The following is a 24,251-nucleotide window of genomic DNA, read 5'->3' as shown; positions in this document are numbered from 1 at the left end:
GAGGACAGCCTTATGAGCAGCTTTTGTATCTTTTAAAATTTTGTACAATGTATAAAATACCAAATAAATTTGTACATACTTTGCTCCTCAGGGTGCTAAACTATGCGCTCAACTACCCGAAGCTTTCTGCTTGTTGGAAAAGCTTTGGATAATGTTTACAAGAGTGAAAGCCCTGTCGGTGTGACTAACGTCTGTGTGCCTGTCAATACTTCCAGAGCGCTGGCACTACTTCTAGACATTTAACCCACGTCCTACTCAAACTGGTGCCTAAAAGTAGCCTTCACTTTGAATAACATTTACACAGCATGTTCTGTCTTTCCTCTTTCTCAACTCCAACCTCAGCACTCTTCGTGCCCATAAAGGCTATTAAATCCCTCTCTTGCTTTTAGGCCAGGAAGCTTCTCAATCTGGTCAAACAAATGGAAAAGCCCTCATTCTTGAATGCTGTTGTACTTTGTAAATCTCCAATTATGCAAGCCATTCTTCACTCACTGTTTATGTTCCAGTCTCTTAGAATAACAATGTTGTCATACAGGTGAGGAGGAAGTATTCAGGAAGTGCTGAACAAGTGTAATGGAGCTTAACCAAACACTGATCTGATCAAGAACACTCAGTATCACATTAATGTAAAGGAATGACAGATAAATGGATAGCAACTACAAATCATGATTATTGTTGTTGGCAAACTTTCCTAAACAAAGCACATTTAATTGGCATCATGTGAATGCAGTAGTAACAAAACATTTGGAGCACTATATAGCAAGAGCAGCACCAAGACTCATGCACATGTAATGAGGCTACTAAAGCCACCAGGTCTATGTGCCTGTCCTCTACTGATGACTTAAGATCTCATAGCAAATCAAACCCACTAAAGAAAACCATTAAAGGCCATTGCCGAGGCCTTTGGTTTCACACCAAGAATAGATGGTAAGACCCTATTGCTGAAGACTCCACATACTTGGGCTGCAAGGCCACTTGGAAATCTTGCTAGAACTGAGCTGATAACCTCCTCCATGTAGACCAGCTGACAGAAAGCTGGGAGAAGCCATTTTACATGTAGTTCAATGGGAGAAAGAGATAGCACCAGTGAAGATACTCAACAGTGGACACTGCAAGTCTTATAATTGGCCAGCCAGGCCAAATGAGCCAACAGGTGCAATAGTGGCATATCTGTCATGGTGGAAAACACCTGCCCTCCAATTGGACTGGAGGCCCGCTCCACGGGGGGGGGGGGGGGGGGGAATACATCCCTGATACTGAAAACTTAAAACAGGAGTTGTAGTCATGAGCCCTAGGGGTGTAACATCTGCTGATGTCTGGAAAAATGTATATACTATGATTATCAAACTGCTTAATATGCACTTCTCTTAATATTTATACACTTATATTAATGCTACTCTCACTTTGGGTACAGAATTTCTCTTTTCAGATGGCAGTGACCTTAGGATGACTCAGAAGGTATCATAGTACTGGAAAGAAGTAACTGGAGTACTGAGTAACATCTCGATCACACCTTCCAAGGCTCAGGGTCTAATGTGGAAGAGGTGGCGGAAAGAATGTAAGAGCCAAAGGAAGGGTAGGACTCCTTACAACATGGTCCTCCAGATATAAAATGGCCTGGATATCCACGACCTCACCGTGCCTGACACTACCTACACAAGACCATCATAAGAGGAGGAAAAGATCATGACATCAAAATAAAAGAGAGACTGATTGAGATGAGGAGGGGATATGATGGAGAATGGAATTTCAAAGGGGAAAGTGGGGGGGTAAGATATTACCATGGGAAGTTTTTTATAATCATGGAAAATGTTAACAAAAATTGAGAAGAAGAAAAAAAGAAAACCAGTGATAGGGAGAAACCTATCATAAATAAGACCAAACCAGAAGTTATTTATTTCTCTGATGTAGGCATGAATTTCAAAGCAAATGCAGCAATCACTACTACCTAGGTCTAATTTTGTTTTGGTTTCTTTTCTAGTATAATTTCAGCCCAAGTAAAAGAATTTTATCATAGGGAATAATTTTAAGTTTTAAAGCTGCAAATTATTAGGAAAATATGATGTGAAATTCTCTCTAGGATGTTGTTATTATAGTCTGCTTTCTGATGCTATCACAAAATACTTGAATGTGGACAATTTATAAAAATTAAGAGTTTGCTTGGCTCACAGCTCCAGAGGCTGGGATGTCCAAGAACATGGTAGCAGCATCCACTTGGCATCCAAGGAGAGACTTTCTGCTGCATAACATGGCATAAAGCATCATAGGACAGACAGGATAGGAAAGCAAGCTGGCTTAGGTGCCCATCTTCTCAAAAAGCCATGAATACAGAGCCCAGGGCCTCCACACTCAAGACTTCATCTAATCTTCATTCTCTCCCAAAAGCCTCACCTCCAATACCATTAGCATGTAAGTTTGCTAAACTATGAACTTCTAAGAAACACATTCAAAATATGAAATGTGGGGCTGTAAGGATAGCTTAGCAGTTAAAGCACTTGCTTGCAAAGCCTAATAGCCAAGACCTGATTCCCCAGTACACACATAAAGCCAGATGCACAAAATGGAACATGTCTGGAGTTTGTTTCCAATGGCTAGAGACCCTGATGTGCCCTTTCTTTCTCTCTGTGTCTCTGGCTTGCTCTTTCTTTCTTTCTTTCTTTCTTTCTTTCTTTCTTTCTTTCTTTCTTTCTTTCTTTCTTTCTTCCCCTATCTCTCTCTTTGTCTTTGCTTACATTTTTTTTTTTTTTAAATGAGATGGCCCTTTGGAGGGGAGGACAGGGATGAGGATAAAGATTGTACCAACACATGTGGTTTACACACTAAGTCTGTACATAACTAATAAAGAAAAAAATGGTTAAAAAACTATAAATAGGGGCTGAAGAAATGGCTTTGCAGTTAAGGTGCTTGCCTGCAAAGCCAAAGGACCCAGATTTGATTCCCCAAGACCCAAGTAAGGCAAATGCACAGGGTGGTGCATGTATCTGGTATTTGTTTGCAGTAGCTGGAAGCCCTGGTGCACCCATTCTCTCTGTCTCTCTCTGCCCCTCTTTCTTTCAAACAAATAAATAAAAATTTAAAAAAATATGAAACACTTAAAGGCAAAACTTCTATAGTACATTGTATTACTTTTTGAATCCCTGAGCCAAAAACCAAGCACCATGTTCAAATAATTGTAGTTGTTCCTTAAAAATGTCTATACAAATGCCTACAGCTTTAAGACAACAAATATTAAAACCAGACAAAGAAAGAAACCCCACAGGCTCTAGCAGCAAAGAAAAAGCTTCTAAATTAAAAAAAAAAAAAATCAATTCCTAGCCGGGCAATGGTGACACACACCTTTAATCCCAGCACTCATGAGGCAGAGGTAGGAGGATCACTGAGAGTTCAAGGCCACCCTGAGACTACATAGTGAATTCCAGGTCAGCCTGAGCTAGAGCGAAATCTTACCTTGGGGGAAAAAAAATCAATTTCTGATCATGTGTTTTAAGAAAGCATAAACAGTCTATCACATTTATATTCACATAAGAAGCACTGAAATGTATTTACCCGTTGTATGACTCAGACACACCAGCGAAGGGCTCATTTTCACATTTGGCATAAATAAACACAAAACTCAGGAGAAGCGCCACTCCAGAGGTGAACAGTGCAAACTTCATTGTATTCTTACAGGTCATTTTGAACTTTGAAACAAGAACACCACCTAAAATTTGACCAAGAGCAGCTCCAGGAATTAAGACAGCCCCTAATGAGAAGATGGCGAAATAAATACACGATTACACTCAGTAGCACACAGAGACAACTGGACCCCTCAAAACCAGCATCAGTGCAGCCTGAACGTGCAGCAGCCTTTGCCTAACATGAAAATATATGCACAAATGACTCAACAGATTCATGAAGTGGGGGCTTACAAAAATTAGGTATTAATAAAATTAATGTGTTCTCCTTAGCTTTGTAAGATTTTCTACCTTAGGTTTATAATAAATTGTCTTGTTCCAGTTAATTAGATTCTTTTATCAGAATCAGTACAAAGTATCAATTTCAAGGTGTGGATTAACCAAAAGTACTTATTATCCTAATGAAAACTTAATGGAGTAAAATAAAGCTACTAGAATGCTAACATGATTAAAAGGTTTTACCTCCAAGGGTGGCTGCAAAGCTGGATGTCAATCCAAACTGATTTTCTATGAATTTAGGTAAAAATGTAGCAAATCCAGTAGTCACTAATGCTTCAGAAGAAGTTGACAGAACTAAACACATAAAGACAGTATTCCTCATCAGATTCTAAAGAAAAAATAGTTCACCAAATGAATAACTACAATTATATTGGAAAGTACAGCATTCACACAGAAGAGTCAAAAATACAAATTTTAGCAAATATGCTAGCCTGGAAGCTTACAGCATTTCTATAGCAGAAAAGTGTAAAACTATAGTTACCCAGTATGTTTACATATACGAAGACAAGACAATGTACATGTAACACCTAGAGAATTGGCAGATGACTTATTAATAGGATGAATATGCCTTCATCACCCTCAAAGAGGCAGAGGAGGAGCTAATAGCCCACTTAAAAGTTCCTCTCTCTAGCCTTACTATAAATATCCAGACTCTCTTGTTAAATCATTTAAATTGTGTTTTGAATTCCTATGCCCATTGTATGGGGAACTTGAGACCAAGCATAGGTGAGTAAGCTCCAAACTACAAGACTCAGTAATTAAGCATTAGGTAGGTATTGTGCTAATCAGCTTTAGTTAGGATCTATTCTGTTGAGTCTCTCATAATATTTATGCTTAGGTACAACACAACAAGTTTTCAGATTTTAAAGATACATAAGAACAGTGATAGTGGTGAGCAAAACTGCCTTCTAAATACAGATGAAAAAATTAATATACAAATGTATAGATGGAAAGCATACTCCCATGGGAATTCTCAACTGCAATATTTTAAGTGGAAAGGAGCAAACGATACCCACAGATTAGCAGGATCAAGGAGGTAGGATGAAATAAAGGAGGGGGGCTAGAGAGGTTAGCAGTTAAGATGAGCAGTAGCTAAGGCATTTGCCTGAAAAGCCTAAGGACCCAGTTCTATTCCCCAGAACGCAGGTAAAACCAAATGTACAAAGTGGCATATGCATCTATACTAGAAAGAGAAAGAGAGAGGAAGTAAAAATAGACAAAAAAATTATTATTTGCAGTGGCTGGATGTCCTGGTGTGCGCATTCCCTCTCTTTCTGTCTCTTTCCCTCTCTCTCTTTCCTTGCAAATAAATAAACAAAATACTTTTTTTTACAAAAAGAGAAAGCAGGATCCCAAAGTGCTCATCTGGTCAGAAATTTCACATACTCCAGTATACATAACAGCTATTCTAACCAAAAAAAAGCAGCAATAAAATGCTGCAACCAAGGCTGAAGAGATGGCTTAGCCATTAAGATACTTGCCTGCTAAGCCAAGACTCAGGTACAATTCCCCAGGACCCACATACGCCAGTTGCAAGGTGGTACATGCACCTGGAGTTTGTTTGCAGTGGCTAAAGGCCCTGACACACCCATTCTCTCTCTATACCTGTCTCTCTACATTTATCTCTCATAAATAAATAAATAAAATTAAAATATATATTTTTTCAAGGGCTGTAGGAATGACTCAGCAGCTAAGGCACCTGCTGACAAAGCCAAAGGACCTGGGTTTGGTTCCCCAGTACCTACATAAAGTCAAATGCACAAAGTGGCACATGCATCGAGTTCATTTGCAGTGGCACTATGACCTGGCACATGCATTCTCTGTGTGTCTTTCTCTGATTGCAAATAAATAAATAAAAATATTTTAAAAATCACTAAATATATGTTGTTTTAAAAGCTGCAACCCTAGAGTGCTGAACCAGAATAGACAGAGAAGCAAGAAACCATAAGGGTTTAATAAAACTATGGTGAACAATGACCCTCAATGACAATGTAAGTCAGGATTTGTACAATGACTCAAAAAAATATGAAACAGTGCTATAAGGGAAAGAGGAGTAGTAGGAATTAAGATGATAAATCCTCTCTCATGAGCATATATGTAGAGGGAGGAGGGTTAAAGGTAAGCAGAGTAAAGAGATAATATTTCACTGATACTTGCTCAATCTATTGCACAGGAGAAATTGCGTGAATCATGAATGGGCTGTAGCATTAGTGAGGACTAAAAAGTATTGATGCTGCCAATGAAATAACTCACATTCTTGCGATATTCTATTTAGGAAAAGTATTACTTATATGACAGTGAAACTAAAAACTAGAATGGTACTAAATAAAATAAGAATATAATATAAAAGATGCAATGTATACACTTACTGTGTATACTAGAAAGAGAAAGAGAGAGGAAGTAAAAATAGACAAAAAATTATTATTTTACCTTTAGAGCCATTGGAAAGTCTTTAATACTTTTTCCAAAGTTCTCATCCACGTGCTGAAAGGAAGTGCTCTTATTCTGGTGTGTCTGGGAAGTTTTGCCAGCCTGAATTTTGGCTGTACCTAAAAATAACACAGAGCAGGGCTGGAGATATGGCTTAGTGGGTAAGGCACTTGCCTACGAACCCAGGTTCAATTCTCCAGGTCCCACATAAGCCAGATGCACACAGTGGCAAGAGTTTGAGGCCACCCTGAGACTACATAGTAAATTCCAAATCAGTCTGAGCTACAGACCCTACCTCAAAAAATTATATATATATACACACACACACACACAAACACACACACACACACACATACATACACACACAGAGAGACATATATTTAAAGAGATCAGTCTTTCTATGTCAGCAAAACAACTACTGCCACCTACAAACAGATTGTGCTGAAAGCCAGTGTTCATTACCACTAATACAGGGATCATAGCTATAATCCCAACACTCTGAGGCTGAGGCAGCATGGGCTTGAGGCCAGCCTGGCCACACCATATGTTTCTGGCTCAAAATAAAATAACATAAAATAAAATAAAATACTCAAATAGAATAAATAACATAAAATAAAATAAATGGAGGGAGTTCCAATCTATCTAAAATTCAAATTGAGGCAATTTTGCTTATTAGGAGATTCCTTAAATTGCTCTTTTACATCCTTTATATATTAAAATACATGTATGGGCTTTTTCCCTTGCAAACTAAAGAAAATGAAACATGCTTAAAAATAAAGTAATAGTTTCTGTCTATTATCACAATCTCTTAGTTTTGTAATAATGGTTCTATGCATAAAGTTGAGAAAACAATCAAAATATGGATTTACAAATGGAATAGTACAGGTAGAAATAAATGAGTCTATAAATGTATATCAATTATTCTGTTACACATAAAAATCGAAATAAATGAATGCCTTCAAATTATATAAAAATACTTCAGAAGCAAGTCTCACTCATTGAGGAGAAATAGAAATATTTTTTTTCTATTGGGACAACTTATGAAAATACTATCTATAGAAAACAGTTCATAGCCCAAAAAATAAGAACTTGTATTTTCAACTACAGATAATTAGCATGGACAATTTAAGGAAGGTTGATCCTCAAATTAATGACAGTATTACTAAGTATAAGCAAACAGTTTACATGTAGTACTTTGCATATACTTAAAGCTAGAATCATGGCAAAACATCAGAAACAAATTTCATAATTGTAGTGCATCGTAATGACTGAATAGAGTTGTGAATAAAGAAAATTCAAAGGTATTAAAATTGCTACTCGATATTTTCTAAAATGAAGGTAGATATTCAAAATCTTATATGTACATATCACTGAGGCTGTAGTAAGCAAACAGAGTGACATTAGATCAGGCCTAGACTTACAATAAACCTTTCTGGTTTTAGGGAAGACACATTTACCTGGCAATTGCTTTGGAAAACAGGAGAAAGGCATTATCAAGGACCAAGCAAAGAGCCACGCTAAAAGAAATCCAATCCACCACGCGCCCAACCACCGGGGATCATCCTCAGTGACATCAGAGCTGTGTGGCAGAGGCATGAGAGATCAAAGTCACGCAGTTTTCTTACTGAAAACTCAGTTATGACAATCACATACTTCATAATCTCAGTGCAGTAGGCAGAACTTAAATTTGCATTGAAACCACTGTGATGAATCAGATAACATAAGTGAAGGATAGGGTAATGGTCTGAAAATACTATAAAATGCCAACCATGACATAAAAGTTTAAAATATTGAAGAGCAAATATAGGAATAACAAATACTTGAAAACACACACAATTTCTAGATATTATTTATTTGGTTACTATTAGTCTCACTTACTGTGTCAAATTATAGACATCCCATAGCAAATCACTGACCTATGTTCAAAGTCACATATAGACCTGGAAAGCTGGCTGAGTGGTTAAGGTGCTTTCCTGCAAAGTGTAAGGACCTGAGTTTGAGTCCCCAGTACACACATAAAGCCAGATGCACAAGGTGGCACAGGCATCTGGTGTTCATCTGCAGTGGCTAGAGGCCCTAGCATGCTCATTCTCTCTGTCTGCACCCCCCCTCTAATAAATAAACAAGTAAAATAAAAGAGTCACATATAGCTGGGTGTGGTAGCACATGCCCTTAACACAGCACTCAGGAGGCAGAGGTAGGAGGATCACTGTGAATTCAAGGCCACTCTGAGACTACATAGTGAATTCCAGGGCTGTCTGAGCTAAAGTGAGATGCTACCTCAAAAAAAAAAAAAAAAAATTTAAAAAGGCACATATAATGTGCTTCAGTCATTGCACTTCTATAATATATAATTATTATAAAGTAATTTATTAAAAGTTTATATAGTTCTCATATTTTAATAACAATATGGCCTATCTCCAAACATACCTCTCCTATAACTCATGTAATCTAATCTACTGATATTAAAATGTCCTGACTTAAAAGCCTGACTCTCCAGTTGTAGGGTTTGTTCTGCACATCTTTTTCATTGTGTCTAAAAGGGTCACCTAGGACTAGCAAATCACTTATGTGGGACAATTTCATAATCGCTGCTCAGGTCACACAAAGGGTTGCAGTCATGTGTTACAACAGAAAAGGAGGAAGCCATACCTCTCTCTCCAAGGGTCACAAGCTTCTCTAGGAGATGGTCACTCAAAGATGAAGAGCAACATCAACGTCAAAGGATCTATTTCAACTCATGTTTTGAACCCTTGCTAATCTATGTCTTTCTGGATTATTGGGAGAATAAAACAACATACTATACAAGTCAACATAAAAATGTACTGTCTAGACTAGAGCACAGACTAGGCAGTATTAAGTATTATTATCCTTATTATCACTGTTATAAAAGCAATATAATTTTGATCTTCATGAGAGTAAGAGCTACCTGAAAATTTACTTTTTTTTTGTTTTTGATTTTCAAGCCCAGGCTGACCTGGAATTCACTATGGAGTCTCAGGGTGGCCTTGAACTCACAGCGATCCTCCTACCTCTGCCTCCCAAGTGCTGGGATTAAAGGCATGCTTCACCACACCTGGCTAAAACTTACCTTTTTTAAAAAGTATTTTTATTTATATATTAGCAAGCAGACAGAGAGAGTCTAGGCACCAGGGCCTCTTGTTCACTGCAAATGAATTCCAGATACATATACCACTTTGTGCATCTGGCTTGACATGGGTACTGGGAAATCAAACCCAGGTCATCAGGCTTTGCAATCAAGTGCCTTTAACCACTGAGCCATCTCTCCAGTCTCTGAAAAGCTTATTCTAAGAATTGTACACTTTTGAGATTATTATTGCTGTGTGTGTAATTAAATATACTGAAAATATAACTTATTTATTAAATTACTAGTTTTTTGTTGTTGTTGTTGTTGTTGTTTTGGTTTTTTGAGGTAGAGTCTCACTCTAGCCCAGGCTGACCTGGAATTCACTATGTAGTCTCAGGGTGGCCTCAAACTCACAATGATCTTCCTACCTCTGCCTCCGGAGTGCTGGGATAAAGGCGTGCGCCACCACGCCCGGCTTTAAATTACTATTCTTGAATAATAAATGGGTTATTAAATATGCATTTTAAAAATTATTGGAAGGCTGGAGGGATGACTTGTAGGTTAAGGCACTTGCCTACAAAGCCAAAGGACCCATGTTTGATTCTCCAGGACCCAGGAAAGCCAGATGCACAAGGTGGTACACGTATCTGGAGTTTGCATGCAGTGGCAAGAGGGCCCTGCACATCCATTCACTCTGTCTGTCTCTCTCCCTTTCTCTCTCTCTTTCTCAAATAAATACATAAAAATTAGAAATTATTGGAGCTGGAGAGGTGACTTAGTGGTTAAAGATGTTTATTTTCAAAATTTGCCTAGGTTTGAAGCCCCAGTACCCACACAGGCCAGATGCACAAAGTGCCATATACAAATTGGGCATAATGGTGCACACCATTAATCCCAGCACTTGGGATGATGAAGTAGGAAGATTGCTGTGACTTCCAGGTCACCCTGAGACTACATAGTAAATTCCAGGTTGACCCTACCTTGGAAAACAAAAACAAACAAATAAACAAACAAACAAAAAAATGGCCACATGCATTTGGAGTTCATTTGCAGCTATGAGGCCCTAGTGAGCCTTCCCTCCCCCCTCCCTCCCTCCCCCTCCCTCTGTCCCTCCCTCCCTCCCCCTCCCTCCATCCCTTCCTCCCTCCCTCCCTCTCTCTTTCCCTCCCCCCCCCCCCTCTCTCTCTCTCTCTCTCTCTCTGTAAAATAAAAGTCATAAGAATGGGAAGATGGCTCCATGGTTAAAGGTGCTTGTTTGTAAAGCCTAACAGCCTGGGCTCAATTGCCCAGTGTCCACATAGGCCAGATGCACAAAGTGGTTCATGCATCTAGAGTTCATTTGCAGTAGCAAGAGATCCTGGCATGTCCATTCCTTCCCTTTCCCTATTTGCAAATTAATAAATATTTTTAAAACAAATACACAAATAGGGACTGGAAAGATTTTTCAGTGCTTAAGGCACTTGACTGCAAAGCCTAATGACCCAAGTGGCACATGGGTCTGGAGTTTGTTTGCATCAGCTACAGGCCCTAGTGCATCCAGTCTCTTGGCCAGGCACGGTGGTGCACACCTCTAATCCCAGCACTTGGGAAGCAGAGGTAGGACAATTTCTATAAGTTCAAGGCCAGCCTGAGATTACACAGTGAACTTCAGGTCAGTCTGGGCTAGAGCAAGAACTTACCTTGAAAAACCAAAAATATAAAAATAAAAATAAAAAATAAACATGTTAGGAAGTTGTTTTTAAAGAAAAGCTTTAGATGACTCTATTAAACATGCTTATTTATCAGTAAATACATTATTATGCTGAGAGCCTGTGGCACAGACCCATGAAGCAATACAACCAAACCAAGAAAAAGTGGCATTTTCACTTTTGTTAGTGAAAATCCTTCATGATATTCTGAAAAAGAGCAGGGAAAATGTACTTGTGTGAGGATGCCTGTTATTAAAACATAATAAACAAGTGAAACAAACAAAAACAGACATCACCTTACCTTTGTCCCATAGCAACATCAATGTACATGGTCAACAACTGTCCACCCAACACGTAGCCAATGGCAGGGCCCAAGATTGACATAGAATAGCCAATGCCTACAAGAAGATTAGAGGCATTACACTCAGTCATACAAACAACCCCACGCCCTGTATCTGCAAACACCAAAAACTTACATCAAAATTACACAGATCTTCAGAATGTCATTTGCAAGGTGCATTTGATTAATGGTTAAATAAAGGAATTTATAAGTAATGATAACATAAAAGCTGCATGGTTAGAATAATAACAATAAACAGTGATTTACACATCCCTGGAATGTTACGTTATGGTAACAGGCGGTGGTCTAGTACTTTTGTCATCCTTTACTACTGGTTACTATCTTGTGGAGGAAAGCAAAGAGAAGCACAAAGGCCCTGTACACATCTGGAAAGCATTTCTTTCATTTTATTTCTGTTTCTCTGTGACAGTTAAGGTGATGTCAACTTGATCTGTTTAGTAATCCAAAGAAATCCCTTTCAGGTTGGTCTTGGAGGTTGCTTCCAGGAAGGATCAACTAAAGGAAAGTGAACCCTTCCCCCAGTGAAAAGAGCTCCTTCCTTCCTCCCACATGGCTGCCAGAGCTGCGTGCTGCCTTCCAGCATGGATTGAAGACCAGTGCAGACTGAAAACCAGCATCAACTGAAGACCCATATAGATGGAAACCCAGGGGCTCCTCAGGAAGCCTCCGGGTCTTCCAGCACCATCTGAAGTGACAGATGGAGATTTCTGAGGCATCTGGCCATGTGGACTGAGCAGCTACTAGGTTCTGTGATTCCCGGGCCTGCAAATGCTATTGGACTACCGTAAGCTAATCCAATACATTCCCTTTCAAAAATAATTCATTCTAGCAGTGCTGTTCCCCTAGAGAACCCTGACTAATACCAATTTTGGTACCAAAAGTGGTTCCAGAGAAACAATTGTAAGGTTGGATTTCTCTAGTGGGCTTGGTGCTATCTGGGGTTGGCTCTCCAACTTCAATGCTACTAAAGGCCCTACTGGTGATAAGGAGAGCACTTTTACTGGAAATAAGGAGGGCACTGATAATCCATGGTGTGCACTACTTAAAGAACTCCGTGAGATAGATGTACTTAGTGATCTTAAATCATGTCTTGCGAAGGGCAAGGAATTTAGTGACTCTGTATTTAAAACATTTGAATATTTGTGGAAAAGTAAGACCACTGATGAGGTTGGTTGGTTGCTTTTAGCATCTCTGGACAAACTAGTGAGGGAACAGCAGAAGCTCAAAAAGGAAAATTCCAAGCTTAAGACCCACATACATGATCTCAAGGTTTCTAAAGGTGCCCTGGAGGAGAGAGAGTCTCCTTTAGTCAGAACAGGGCACAGATTGCAGGAAACCAAACCCAAGCTCTCATTGTGAGATTGGTTAACTTGTAACATAAACAAGTCCCAGCATCATAGACTATCAGAAGTTAAAGTGAGGGCACTGATTGGAAAAGGGTGGGATCCTGTGACTTGGGATGGTGATGTATAGGAAGACTCTGAAGAGCCTGGGGACAAAAAGTGTCGGATACTGAAGTTGTTTTGGATGAAAATATGACCTGCCCTCCCTTAGCAGCAGTTGTAACCCCTCCTCCACACCCTGAAGTATTACCCTCCCCACCCTTGCCTGAGGGAATTAATCCCACTTTGTCTGAGGAATCAGCAGGAATCTCAGCTCCCACCCGTCTTTGCCTCTAGGCCTATAACCAGAGAGAAGGCTAGGCAGACCCGTAAAGGTGAGAAAGTGTGACACAAGAGGAGGTGAGGTATACCCCTAAAGAACTTCAGGAGTTTTCTAACTTGTACAAGCAGAAGCATGGGGAATAGGTGTGGAAATGGATTTTAAGGGTGTGGGATGATGGAGGAAGGAACGTAAGATTAGATCAGGCTGAATTTACTGAAATGGGCCCACTGAGCAGATTTTGGATTTAACACTGCAGCTCATGCAGTTGGAAGGGGTGCCAAGAGTTTATGTGATTGGTTGACTGAAGTATGGCTCCAAAGATGGCCTACTGTGAGTGAGCTTGAGCTGTCTGGTATCCCTTGGCTCAATGTTGATGAAGGAATTAAAAAGCTCAGAGAACTTGAAATGCTGGAGTGGATTTTCCATGTAAACTCATCTTTGCCCCCACAATGGGAGCAACCAGTAGATGTGCCCTTCACTAAGACTATTAAGAAACAGATTTGTGAAGGGAGCGCCAGCATACTTAAAGTCCTCTATCATTAGTCTTTTATGTAAAGAAGACCTCACAGTGGGAGCTGCAGTTGCTCCATTAGGTGATTTAGATGCAATGGGTATAACTGGATCTCGGGGTAACAAGGGCAAAGTGGCAACACTGAACTGCCAAAGGTGGGGTGAATGTGTTTTTTATAGTAGACAGCATAGGCAAAATTATGCACATAAAGGTATGACTCCTATGGACCTTTGGAATTGGCTGATTAGTCATGGTGTTCCCAGAAGTCAAATAGATAAGATGCCTACTGAGTTTCTTCTTGATCTGTATAAGCAGAAAAGTTCCACAGCAAGGGGATATAAAGCCACTTTGAATTATAGCAACAGAGAATCAAGGCCTCTTAATCAGTTTCCAGACTTGAGCCAGTTTACAGATTCTGAGCCCCTTGATTGAAGGGGTGGCTGGGTCCCCTTAAGGAAGGACCCTCCTACAACCCCCAAAAGTTTCAATATTAAGCTTATACCTATCCTTCCTCAGAGGGACCTGTAGCCTTTTGCTAGAGTAACTGCATACTGGGAAAAAGGAAATAACCAGACCTTTTGGGACCTACTGGACACTGACTCTGAATTGACATTGATTCCAGGAGATCCCCAAAAGCACCATGGCCCTCCAGTTAAAGTAGGTGCTTACGGAGGTCAGGTGATCAATGGAGTTTTGGCAAATGTTAGACTGACAGTGGGTCCCTGAACTCACTCTGTGGTTATTTTCCCAGACCCAGAATGCATAATTGGGATAGATATAGTTAGGAGTTGGCAGAACCCCCACAGTGGTTCTTTGACTTGTGGGGTGAGGGCTATAATGGTTGGAAAGGCCAAAGGGAGGCCATTCAGGCTCCCACCACCAGGGAAAATAGTCAATCAAAAACAGTATTGCATCCTGGGGGATTTAAGAAATTAGTACCACTATAAAGGACTTGAAGGATGCAGGGGTGGTGGTTCCCACCACATCTCCCTTTAACTCTCCTATTTGGCCTGTTCAGAAGACAGATGGATCCTGGAGAATGACAGCGGATTATCAGAAACTTAATCAGGTGGTGACTCCAATTGCAGCTGCTGTACCAGATGTGGTTTCTTTACTTGAGCAGATTAACACATCTCCTGGCACCTGGTATGCACCTATTGATCTTGCAAATTCTTTCTTCTCCATACCTGTCCATAATGACCACCAGAAGCAATTTGCCTTCAGCTGGCAAGGTCAGCAGTACACCTTTACTGTTTTACCTCAAGGTTACATTAACTCTCCAGCCCTGTGTCATACCTTAGTTCACAGGGACCTTGATCACCTGTCCCTCCCACAGGGTGTCATGTTGGTCCATTATATCAATGACATAATGCTAACTGGATCAAATGAGCAGGAAGTGGCAACCACTCTGGAGTTGCTGGTACAGCATATGCATATCAGGGGATGGGAAATAAATCCATCCAAAATTCAAGGACCTTCCACCTCAGTGAAATTTCTAGGAGTTCAGTGGTGTGGAGTCTGCGGAGATATTCCTTCTAAGGTGAAGAAGTTGTTGCATTTGGCCCCTCCTACCACTAAGAAAGAAGCACAATATCTAGTGGGTCTAGTGGGCTTATTTGGATTTTGGAGATAGCACATTCCTCACTTGGGTGTCTTAGTGCATCACATATACCAAGTGACTTAGAAAGCTACTAGTTTTCAGTGGGGCCCAGAACAAGAGAAGGCTCTTCAACAGGTCCAGGCTGCTGTGCAGTTTGCTCTGCCCCTTGGGCCATATGATCTAGCAGATCCGATGGTACTTGAGATTTCAGTGGCAGACAGGGATGCTGTTTGGAGCCTTTGTCAGACCCCCATAGGTAAATGACAGCGGAGGCCCTTGGGATTTTGGAGCAAGGCCCTGCCATCATCTGCAGAAAAATATTCTCCATTTGAGAAACAGCTCTTGGCTTGCTATTGGGCCTTAGTGGAAGTGAACATTTGACAATGGGCCATCAAGTTATTATGCCCATTATGAGCTGGGTATTATTTGACCCAGCAAGCCATAAAGCTGGACATGCACAGCAGCAGTCCATCATTAAGTGGAAGTGGTATAGACATGATCAAGCTCAAGCAGGCCCTGAAGGTACAAGCAAGTTACTTGAGGAAGTCGCCCAAATGCCTATGGTTGCCACTCCTGTTGCAATACCTTCTGTCCCCAAGCATGCACCTATGGCATCATGGGGCGTGCCCTATGATCAACTGACTGAGGAGGAGAGGACTAGGGCATGGTTTACAGATGGTTCAGCACATTATGTGGGCACCACCCAGAAGTGGACAGCTGCAGCATTACAGCCCCTTTCTGGGACAACTCTGAAGGACTGTGGTGAAGGGAAGTCTTCACAATGGGCAGAACTTCAGGCAGTGCACATGGTTGTGCATTTTACTTGGAAAGAAAAATGGCCAGATGTGTGGTTATAAATTAATTATGGACTGTGGCCAATGTTTTGGCTGGATGGTCTGGGACTTGGAAGGAGCACAATTGGAAAATTGGTGAGAAGGACATTGGGGGAGGGTGTATGTGGATAGAACTCTCTGAATGGGCAAAGGATATAAAGATATTTGTGTCCCATGTTAATGCTCATCAGAAGGTGACCTCATTGGAGGATGACTTTCATAATCAAGTAGATAAGCTGGCCCATTCTGTGGATAGTGGTCAACCTCTTTCCTCAACCACCCCTGTCATTGCCCTCAATGGGCCCACAAACAAAGAGGCCATGGTGACAGAGATGCAGGCTAGGCATGGGCCCAGCAACATGGACTTCCACTAACTAAGGCTGATCTGGCTATGGCTACTGCTGTGTGCCAAATAATTTGCCAGCAGCAGAGACCAACTCTGAGCCCCTGATATGGTAGTATTCCTCGAGGTGACCAGCCAGCAACCTGGTGGCAGGTTGACTACACTGGACCTCTTCCATTATGGAAAGGGCAACGTTTTGTCCTTATAGGAATAGACACTTATTGTGGGTATGCATTTGCCTTTCCTGCATGTTGTTCTTCTGCCAAAACTACCATCTGTGGGCTTACAGAATGCCTTATCCACCATCACGACATTCCACACAGCATTGCTTCCCTGCTTCTGACAAGGGAATACACTTCACGACCAAGGAAATACAGAAGTGGGTGTATGATCATGGAATTCACTGGTCTTACCATGTGCCCCTCCACTGTAAAGTAGCTGGCTTGATAGAACAGTGGGATGGCCTTTTAAAGAAACAGCTACAGCGCCAACTAGGTGGCAACAGCTTGGAGGGCTGGGGGAGTGTCCTCCAGCAGGCTGTATATGCTCTGAATCAGCGTCCTATATATGGTACTGTTTCTCCTATAGCCCGGATTCACGGGTCCAGGAATCAAGGGGTGGAAATGGGAATGGTCCCACTTACTGTCACCCCAAGTGACCCATTAGCTAAATTTTTGCTTCCTGTTCACACAACCTTACATTCTGCTGGCCTACAAGTCTTGGTCCCAGAGTGGGCAGTGCTTTTCCCAGGAGACATGAAGAACATTCCATTCAACTGGAAGCTAAGACTTCCCCCTGGTCACTTTGGGTCCCTAATGCTCTTGAGTGAACAGGCTGAAAAAGAAATTATAGTGATAGCAGGGGTGATTGATCCAGACTACCAGGAGGAAATTAGACTGCTCCCTCCAGAAGGGAGGTAAGGAAGAGTCTGTCTGGAGTGCAAGAGATCTTTAGGGCATCTCTCAGTGTTACCATGTCTTGTTGTCAAGGTCAATGGACAACTGCAACAACCCAATAGAAGTAGTGTGATAAATGGCCCAGCTCCTTCAGGAATGAAAGTTTGGGTTACCCCTCCAGGTAAAGAACAAGACCTGCTGAGGTGCTTGTGAAGGTGAAGGGAATTCAGAATGGGTAGTAGAAAAAGGCAGTTATAAATAATACCAGCTAAGGCCACATGACCAGTTACAGAAACGAGGACTGTAATTGCAATGTTTCTGTCCTACCTTGATACAGAGTGTTTGTACATATCTACACCAATGTTAAGATTATATCACTAGCTAACTGTTGAATTTATATTAGACCTATTTTATTAGAGACTAAGCTTTGTGTTGGGGGGAAGATTTTTCAGTTTTGGTTATATGTGGGATCATTATAGAAGTTAGGTGGAATTATGAGCTTCTTACTGTTTTCATTTGGAACTTAAGTATGATGTAAGGAGATATGATTTGGTGCCAAGTTGACAGGGGGTGGACTTGTGACAGTTAGGGTACTGTCATCTTGATCTGTTCAGTAATCCACAGAAATCCCTTTCGTCTCAGAGGTTGCTTCCAGGAAGGATAAAGGAAAGGAGGAAGTCCTTCCCCCAGAGTGAGCCCTTCCCCCAAAGCGGGTGGCCCGCTCAGAGGGGGATTTCATATAAGGAAGCTCTGGGTGAAAAGCCCCTTCCTTCCACTTGGCTGCTGGAGCTGCTCGCTGCCTGCTGCCTTCCAGCATGGACTGAAGATCAGTGCGGAGTGAAGACCAGTATCATCTGAACACTGGCGTGGATCGAAATGCAGCGGCTCCTCAGGAAGCCTCCAGGCCTTTGGGTGCCATCTTCCATGCTGGAATGGGACTTCTGAGGCATCCGGCCACATGGACTGAGCAGCTACCAGGTTCCTTGATTCTCGGGCCTCCGACTGCTATTGGACTACCATAAGCTAATTCAATAAATTCCCTTTTTAAAATAATTCATTCTAGCAGTTCTGTTTCTCTAGAGAACCTTGACTAATACATTCTCTTAATTTTTAATTTATTTTTACGTATTTATTTGAAAGAGAGAAAGATATTGAGAGAGAGAGAGAGAGGGAGAGGGAGAGGGCATACCAGAGCGTTCAGCAACTGCAAATGAACTCCAGAAGAATGCACCACCGGCTTAGGTGGGTCCTGGGGAACTGAACCTAGGTCCTCTGGCTTTGCAGGCAAGTGCCTGAACCACTAAGCCAAGTCTCCAGCCTCTTTCATTTTTCTTTAATGACTTTCCTCTTTTTTGCTAGCAGCAGGATGAAGTTGAGCTAATTTCTATCCGTCAGACATTTAAAAGTTTGCCTTGAATAGCTCAAAACATCAAAAACCAAATTTTAATTTATTGTCACCTTTCAGATTATTAAATTAATTGCTAGAAGTCTTATATTCATATACATAAACACACAGGGAATTAGTTTGTACTAAAAACTAAGCATGTATCAATGGTACAAATAAATTATCCATTGGATCAGCAAGTATGCAGGAATTTAATCTGTCAATCATCATACCATTTATAATAGTTGTGATTTAAAATGTAATGAGTATCTGGGGAGAATGTTCAGTGGATAAAGGTCCTTGCTTGCAAAGTTTGCTAGCCTGAGATTCAATCCCCATCCATCCATATAAAGTTAGACAACTAGCCAGGCATGGTGATGTACGCCTTTAATCCCAGCACTTGGGAAGCAGAGATAGGAGGATCACCATGAGTTCAAGACCACCCTGAGACTACATAATGAATTCCAGGTCAGAGGTCAGCCTGGGCTAGAGTGAGACCCTACATAAAAAAAAAATAGATAATAAAGCTAGACAGGTTTTTGTTTATGCATGTGCATGCATGCACACGCGCACACACACACATGCAAATAAATACTTTCTTGTAAATGATACATTGGAAAAACTCAGGTATATAACTTGTATATATAATTAATCATGTACACATGAAGGATTAATCCACAAAATATGAATAAAATAGCATAATTAAAACTGCCAAAAATAGTACTGGAGAGAATGGCTTAGTAGTTAAGGTGCTTGCCTGCAAAGCCAAAGGACCCACGTAAGCCAGATGCACAAGGTGGTGGGTGCATGTGTCTGGAGTTAGGCAGCTAGAGGCCCTGGTGTGCCATTCTTTCCCTCTTCTTATCTGCTTCTTTCTTTCTTCCCTTCTTTCTTTCTTTCTTTCTTTCTTTCTTTCTTTCTTTCTTTCTTTCTCTCTCTCTCTCTCTCTAAAATAAAATTTAAAAATAAATAATTAAAAATTAAAAATGTCAAAAATAGTGGCTTGTATTTATAAATTTTTGGTAACATGACTTTTATTTTCTTAATATTCATATATTCATTTGAAAAAGCAAGAAAGAGGCAGACAAAGAGAGAGGCCTCTAGCCACTGCAAATGAACTCCAGACACGTGTGCTTACTTGGGTCCTAGGGAATCAAACCAAACCTGGGTCCTTTGGCTTTGCAGGCAAAATCCTTATCTACTAACCCATCTCTCCAGCCCAACATTGCTTTTTATAACTTCTAGATGGATTTGACTGGTAAGTTTGTATGGATATCATATTTTACAAAATGTGTAGCTGCTATAGAAGCTTTCCTGTTTGGAAGGATCCCAAGTAGACTTGGCCTCTACCAGAGGTGTGCCGCACGCACTGCCTTTCAGGGACAGGAGCAGTGGCCCCCCTGACACAGCTATACACTGACTATGGGACGCTCACGGCCCAATAACTTCATACAAGGCCTTTCAGAGACGGTTGTAGACTCCAAGAAAGGAATGTGAGACGAAAAGATGGCTTCTAGGGCTTGAGAGATGGCTTAGTGGTTAAGGCTCTTGTTTATGAAGACTAAAGACCCAGGTTTGATTCCCTAGTACCTACATAAGCCAGATGCACATGGTGGCACATGTATCTGGAGTTTGATTCCAATGACTAGAGGTTCTGGCGTGCCCACTCTCGCTTTCTTTCTCATAAGTAAATAAAAAAAATATGTAAAATTATTTTTAAAAAGAGAACGTCTAGGACTGGAGAGATAGATGGCTTGGCAGTTAAGGTGCTTGTCTGTGAAGCCTAAGGACTCATGTTTGACTCTCCAGTCACATGTAGGCCAGATGCAGAAAGTTCAATTGCAGTGGCTAGAGGTCCTAGCATGTCAATTTTCTCTCTCTCCCTCTCTTTCTCTCTCTCTCTCTCGCATAAAAAAGAAAGGCCAGTCTGTTGGGCTTGCCCCCCCCCCACACACACACAAATAGGACTTATAAATGGAAAATTCCATAGTACTCCAGACACCATATCATGGTTGTTTTTGTGGACTCTGGTCACATCCATGTAGGATATATGAATCACAATCCTCCCATCCTCCACAAATTCCTGTGGAATGCATGCAATCCAGAAAGAAGGCCTTTGTAACCAGCAAGGTCAGCATGCTGAGGATAGGAAATCAACAAGACATATTATGTGTTCTAATCAGTGACATGGTTTGACAGTAAATAATGAAACAAAGGAAAAGGACAAGTGCCCTGACCTAATGGAAATCCCCATGGCATTACAACTAACTTTCTTCCTCCTCACCCCCAGACAGTGATGGATCAGTGCATCTCTACCACTGAGTTACACCCTGGCCTTTTAAATAATCCCTGTTATACTTCTGCTCTAATACAAGCAAAGAATAAGGTACAAAACTAGTTAGCCTGTCATGTTAGAGCTCACTTACCTATATAGAGAGAAGATTTGTGAGTAGGCACTGAGTCATCGATGAAGGCTGTTCCCAAGGTATACAGAGGGGTTCCTCCAGTCCCCAGCAGCAGTTGTCCCAAAATGAACACATACAAGTAGTTCGACAGGGAAGAGGTTGAGGAGATACAGCCGGTGCTGTTCCTTGTTGTGGAGCAAGTATCTTTAGTGAAAAAAGTAAAAAGCAGAAACAATAATTGTGAATTTATAGAACTCTATTTAATAATTTAAATATCTACATATTACCTTTGTCCAAGATAGTTCTTCTAAAAACTTCATTTTAATTATACTTATGAATTACCATGCCAAAATTAAAAAAATATAAAACAAAACCAAGAAGCATTACTTTAATAATTGGACTTAACAAATTTGCAGGTAAGCCAATAAATATAATCAGAGTGGTGCCAGGGGGCACAAAAATAAAGTTATCTCAGGAGCACAAAATAGGGGCTTATGAGCTCATGGAAACGTGGTGAAAGAAAGAGAAGGAGAGAAAGGAAGAGAGAGAGCGAGAGAGAAAAGAGAGAAAGAAAGAAGGAAGGAAGGAAGGAAGGTAGGAGGGAAGGAAAGAAAGAATGAACAAATGAATGAATGAACAAAAGAAAGAAAGAAAGAAAGAGGAAGGGAGAGAGGGAGGGAAAGAAATACACATAAGTATACATACATATATATATATGCATATACATATATATACATATGCATGTATGTACATAAATATGAACATATATGCTGAAAGGACTCAGAATAAATGTAAAATAAAAGAACAAGATTATCAGAAATACAAGTCATGGTGGAAGAGGCTAAAGAGAATAAAGAGAGGATTATAAAGACAGAGAAAAAGACCGGAAAAATAAACTAAGACACTAAGATGGAAAGAATGAAAGAGAAAATTGTAGGTATGAGATTCTGAAAAATGCAATCAAATAAATGCATATTGAGCTAGAACAGGAAATATATGTATGTATGTATGTATGTATATATTCCAAAGTACAACTAAAGAAATTGGCCTAAAATAAATGAAGATAGATTTATAATTTTAAAAGCATGTCCGGGTGTAGTGGTGCATGCCTTTAATCCCAGCACTGGGGAGGCAGAAGTAGGAGGATTGCCGTGAGTCCGAAAACAGCCTGAACTCACACTACAGCGTGAGTTCCAGTTCAGCCCGAGCTAGAGTGTGACCCTGCCTTGAAAAAAACAAACAGCAAGCATAGAGCATGGCCAGAAGATTTGATACAGGACATTGAACAAGCTATTCCCTTGTAAATTAATGTGAAGACATGTCTAAGGAATGGGAAGAATAACCGTTTCTTTATGAGTTAAGAAACTTATACCTTATACTTATACCCCCCCCACGAGAAGCCCCTGTCTCAATACAATGCTCACAGGTCTGCGCTGTTAAGCCTGTCTACTTTTCTGAATTCAAACTCAAACAGCAGAAATTTCCTTATTCCCTCTTTCTACCTCTTTTTTTGCTCTGCTTGCCCTAACACTCAGGACATACTCACTGCTGCTCTGAAGACCACCCCGGCACAGCTGTTTGCAGACCTCCATCTCTGAACATTCCTGTTTTCTTGACCATAACTTAATAGGCATTATTTTCTCTCTTCCTTATACCGGTCTCTGAGATTTAAATTTTGCCTTCCCTGTGATTTTACTCTCAAATCTGAGTCCATTCTGAAGTGTATGTGTGTGTGCGTTGTTGGGAATGCCCTGGGTGAACAAGTGAAGGGGACAGAGGAGGATGTCAAATCCTCCTCTATTTCTCTCCCACCTGATTTCTTTGAGGCAGGGTATGTCACTGAACCTGGAGCTCTATGCTGTTTTTAGGTTAGACTGGCTGACCAGTGAATCCCAGAGGCCATCCTGTCCCTGCACAGCGCCAAGGTGGTTACAATCACCTGTGGCCACACCTGTCTCTTTTGTGGGCTGAGGATTGGGCTCAGGTCCCCAGGCTTGTGCAGCAGATTCTCTAACTCACTGAGCCAATCCTCAACCGCATTTTGAAATTCTTTTTATCAATGAAACAAAAGGAACATATATGAAGAATAAGAGTTTAGGGAGATGAAAATGATAATATCCACACTTCATCATTATGCAACACACATGTATTTAATCATCACACTGCACCCCATCAGCAGGTACAACATTATGTTAATCAAATAGAAAAACCAACTTTTGAAAAGGCAGGGGGAAAAATGACATGTGATGTAACAGCAACCACAAGAGGGAGCCCCCTTACTGTTTGTGAATTTAAAGGGACTGGAGTTGACATCAAGGGTCAGAAATTACACTAACTAGACAGTGAGTCCTACCTAATAACACTTGGGGAGCAGAGCCTTAAGCAAGAGACAAAAGAGAAGCCAAGTGCGTCAGAGTATTTAGAAGTACCAAACTCAACCTGATCATAGACCTACTCAGCGGCCCACAGGGCCAGGCATTCTTCCTAAAGACCTGGAGGGTCAGGCAGGGCACCCCATTCCTCTCCACCTAACTCAACTGCTGGGATGCAAAAGGAAGGCAGCTGGGTAGGAGCTGGGATTCCTGTTTCCTAAGGATTCCTCCAACAGCGTAAGTGTTGGGGGTGGAGATTGAAGCCCATCAGTTTCAAGAAAATCCACACTCCCTAATTACCTGCAACAGGTGCTCAATAGTGGCTAACTCTCAACCAAAGCAACATCATGTCCTCCCTTCCTGGAGACTGGCTGTCACTTGCTTCCTCTGTTCTCGGTCCTCACCTCTTAGCCCCAAGGAGAAACAGTGCTGGGATGGCTTACACACAGCCTCCTCTGGCCTGGGAAGCTTAGCTCATTCATACATCCCTCTTCTAATCTCTTTGCACTTATCCTGCTACTGGTATCTCAAACATTTCTTACAAAACATGACAAAAAAAAATCTGTAAATAAAGGATCTTTGTCTTAAGAATACTTATACCCCAGAAGCCCCTGTCTCAATACAATGCTCGCAGGTCCTCACTGTTAAGCCTGTCTTAAGAGGACAGGGTCCATCTTGCCCAAGCCCCAGGGCGACTTGTGGAAAACAGAAGAACTGGAAGA

The 24,251-nt window shown here is 41.0% G+C and overlaps 1 protein-coding gene across 1 annotated transcript in view; it reads right to left on the bottom strand.

Moving 5' to 3' along the window:
• Slco4c1 (solute carrier organic anion transporter family member 4C1) overlaps positions 1-24,251 on the bottom strand; it is an 86,769-nt gene that overhangs the window by 17,619 nt on the left and 44,899 nt on the right. Inside the window, exons 3-8 of the mRNA XM_045133077.1 lie at positions 21,179-21,361; positions 11,461-11,557; positions 7,841-7,962; positions 6,384-6,502; positions 4,137-4,281; positions 3,547-3,742 (exon numbers count right to left, since the gene is read on the bottom strand). Of these exons, the coding sequence (XP_044989012.1) occupies positions 3,547-3,742; positions 4,137-4,281; positions 6,384-6,502; positions 7,841-7,962; positions 11,461-11,557; positions 21,179-21,361 (862 nt within the window). The remainder of the gene's footprint in view (positions 1-3,546; positions 3,743-4,136; positions 4,282-6,383; positions 6,503-7,840; positions 7,963-11,460; positions 11,558-21,178; positions 21,362-24,251) is intronic.

The sequence above is a fragment of the Jaculus jaculus genome, chromosome 13, assembly GCF_020740685.1.
Source record: "Jaculus jaculus isolate mJacJac1 chromosome 13, mJacJac1.mat.Y.cur, whole genome shotgun sequence".
Taxonomy (NCBI): Eukaryota; Metazoa; Chordata; class Mammalia; order Rodentia; family Dipodidae; genus Jaculus; species Jaculus jaculus.
The sequence above is the reverse complement of the archived record's forward strand: the minus strand, read 5'-3'. Positions and strand labels throughout refer to the sequence as shown.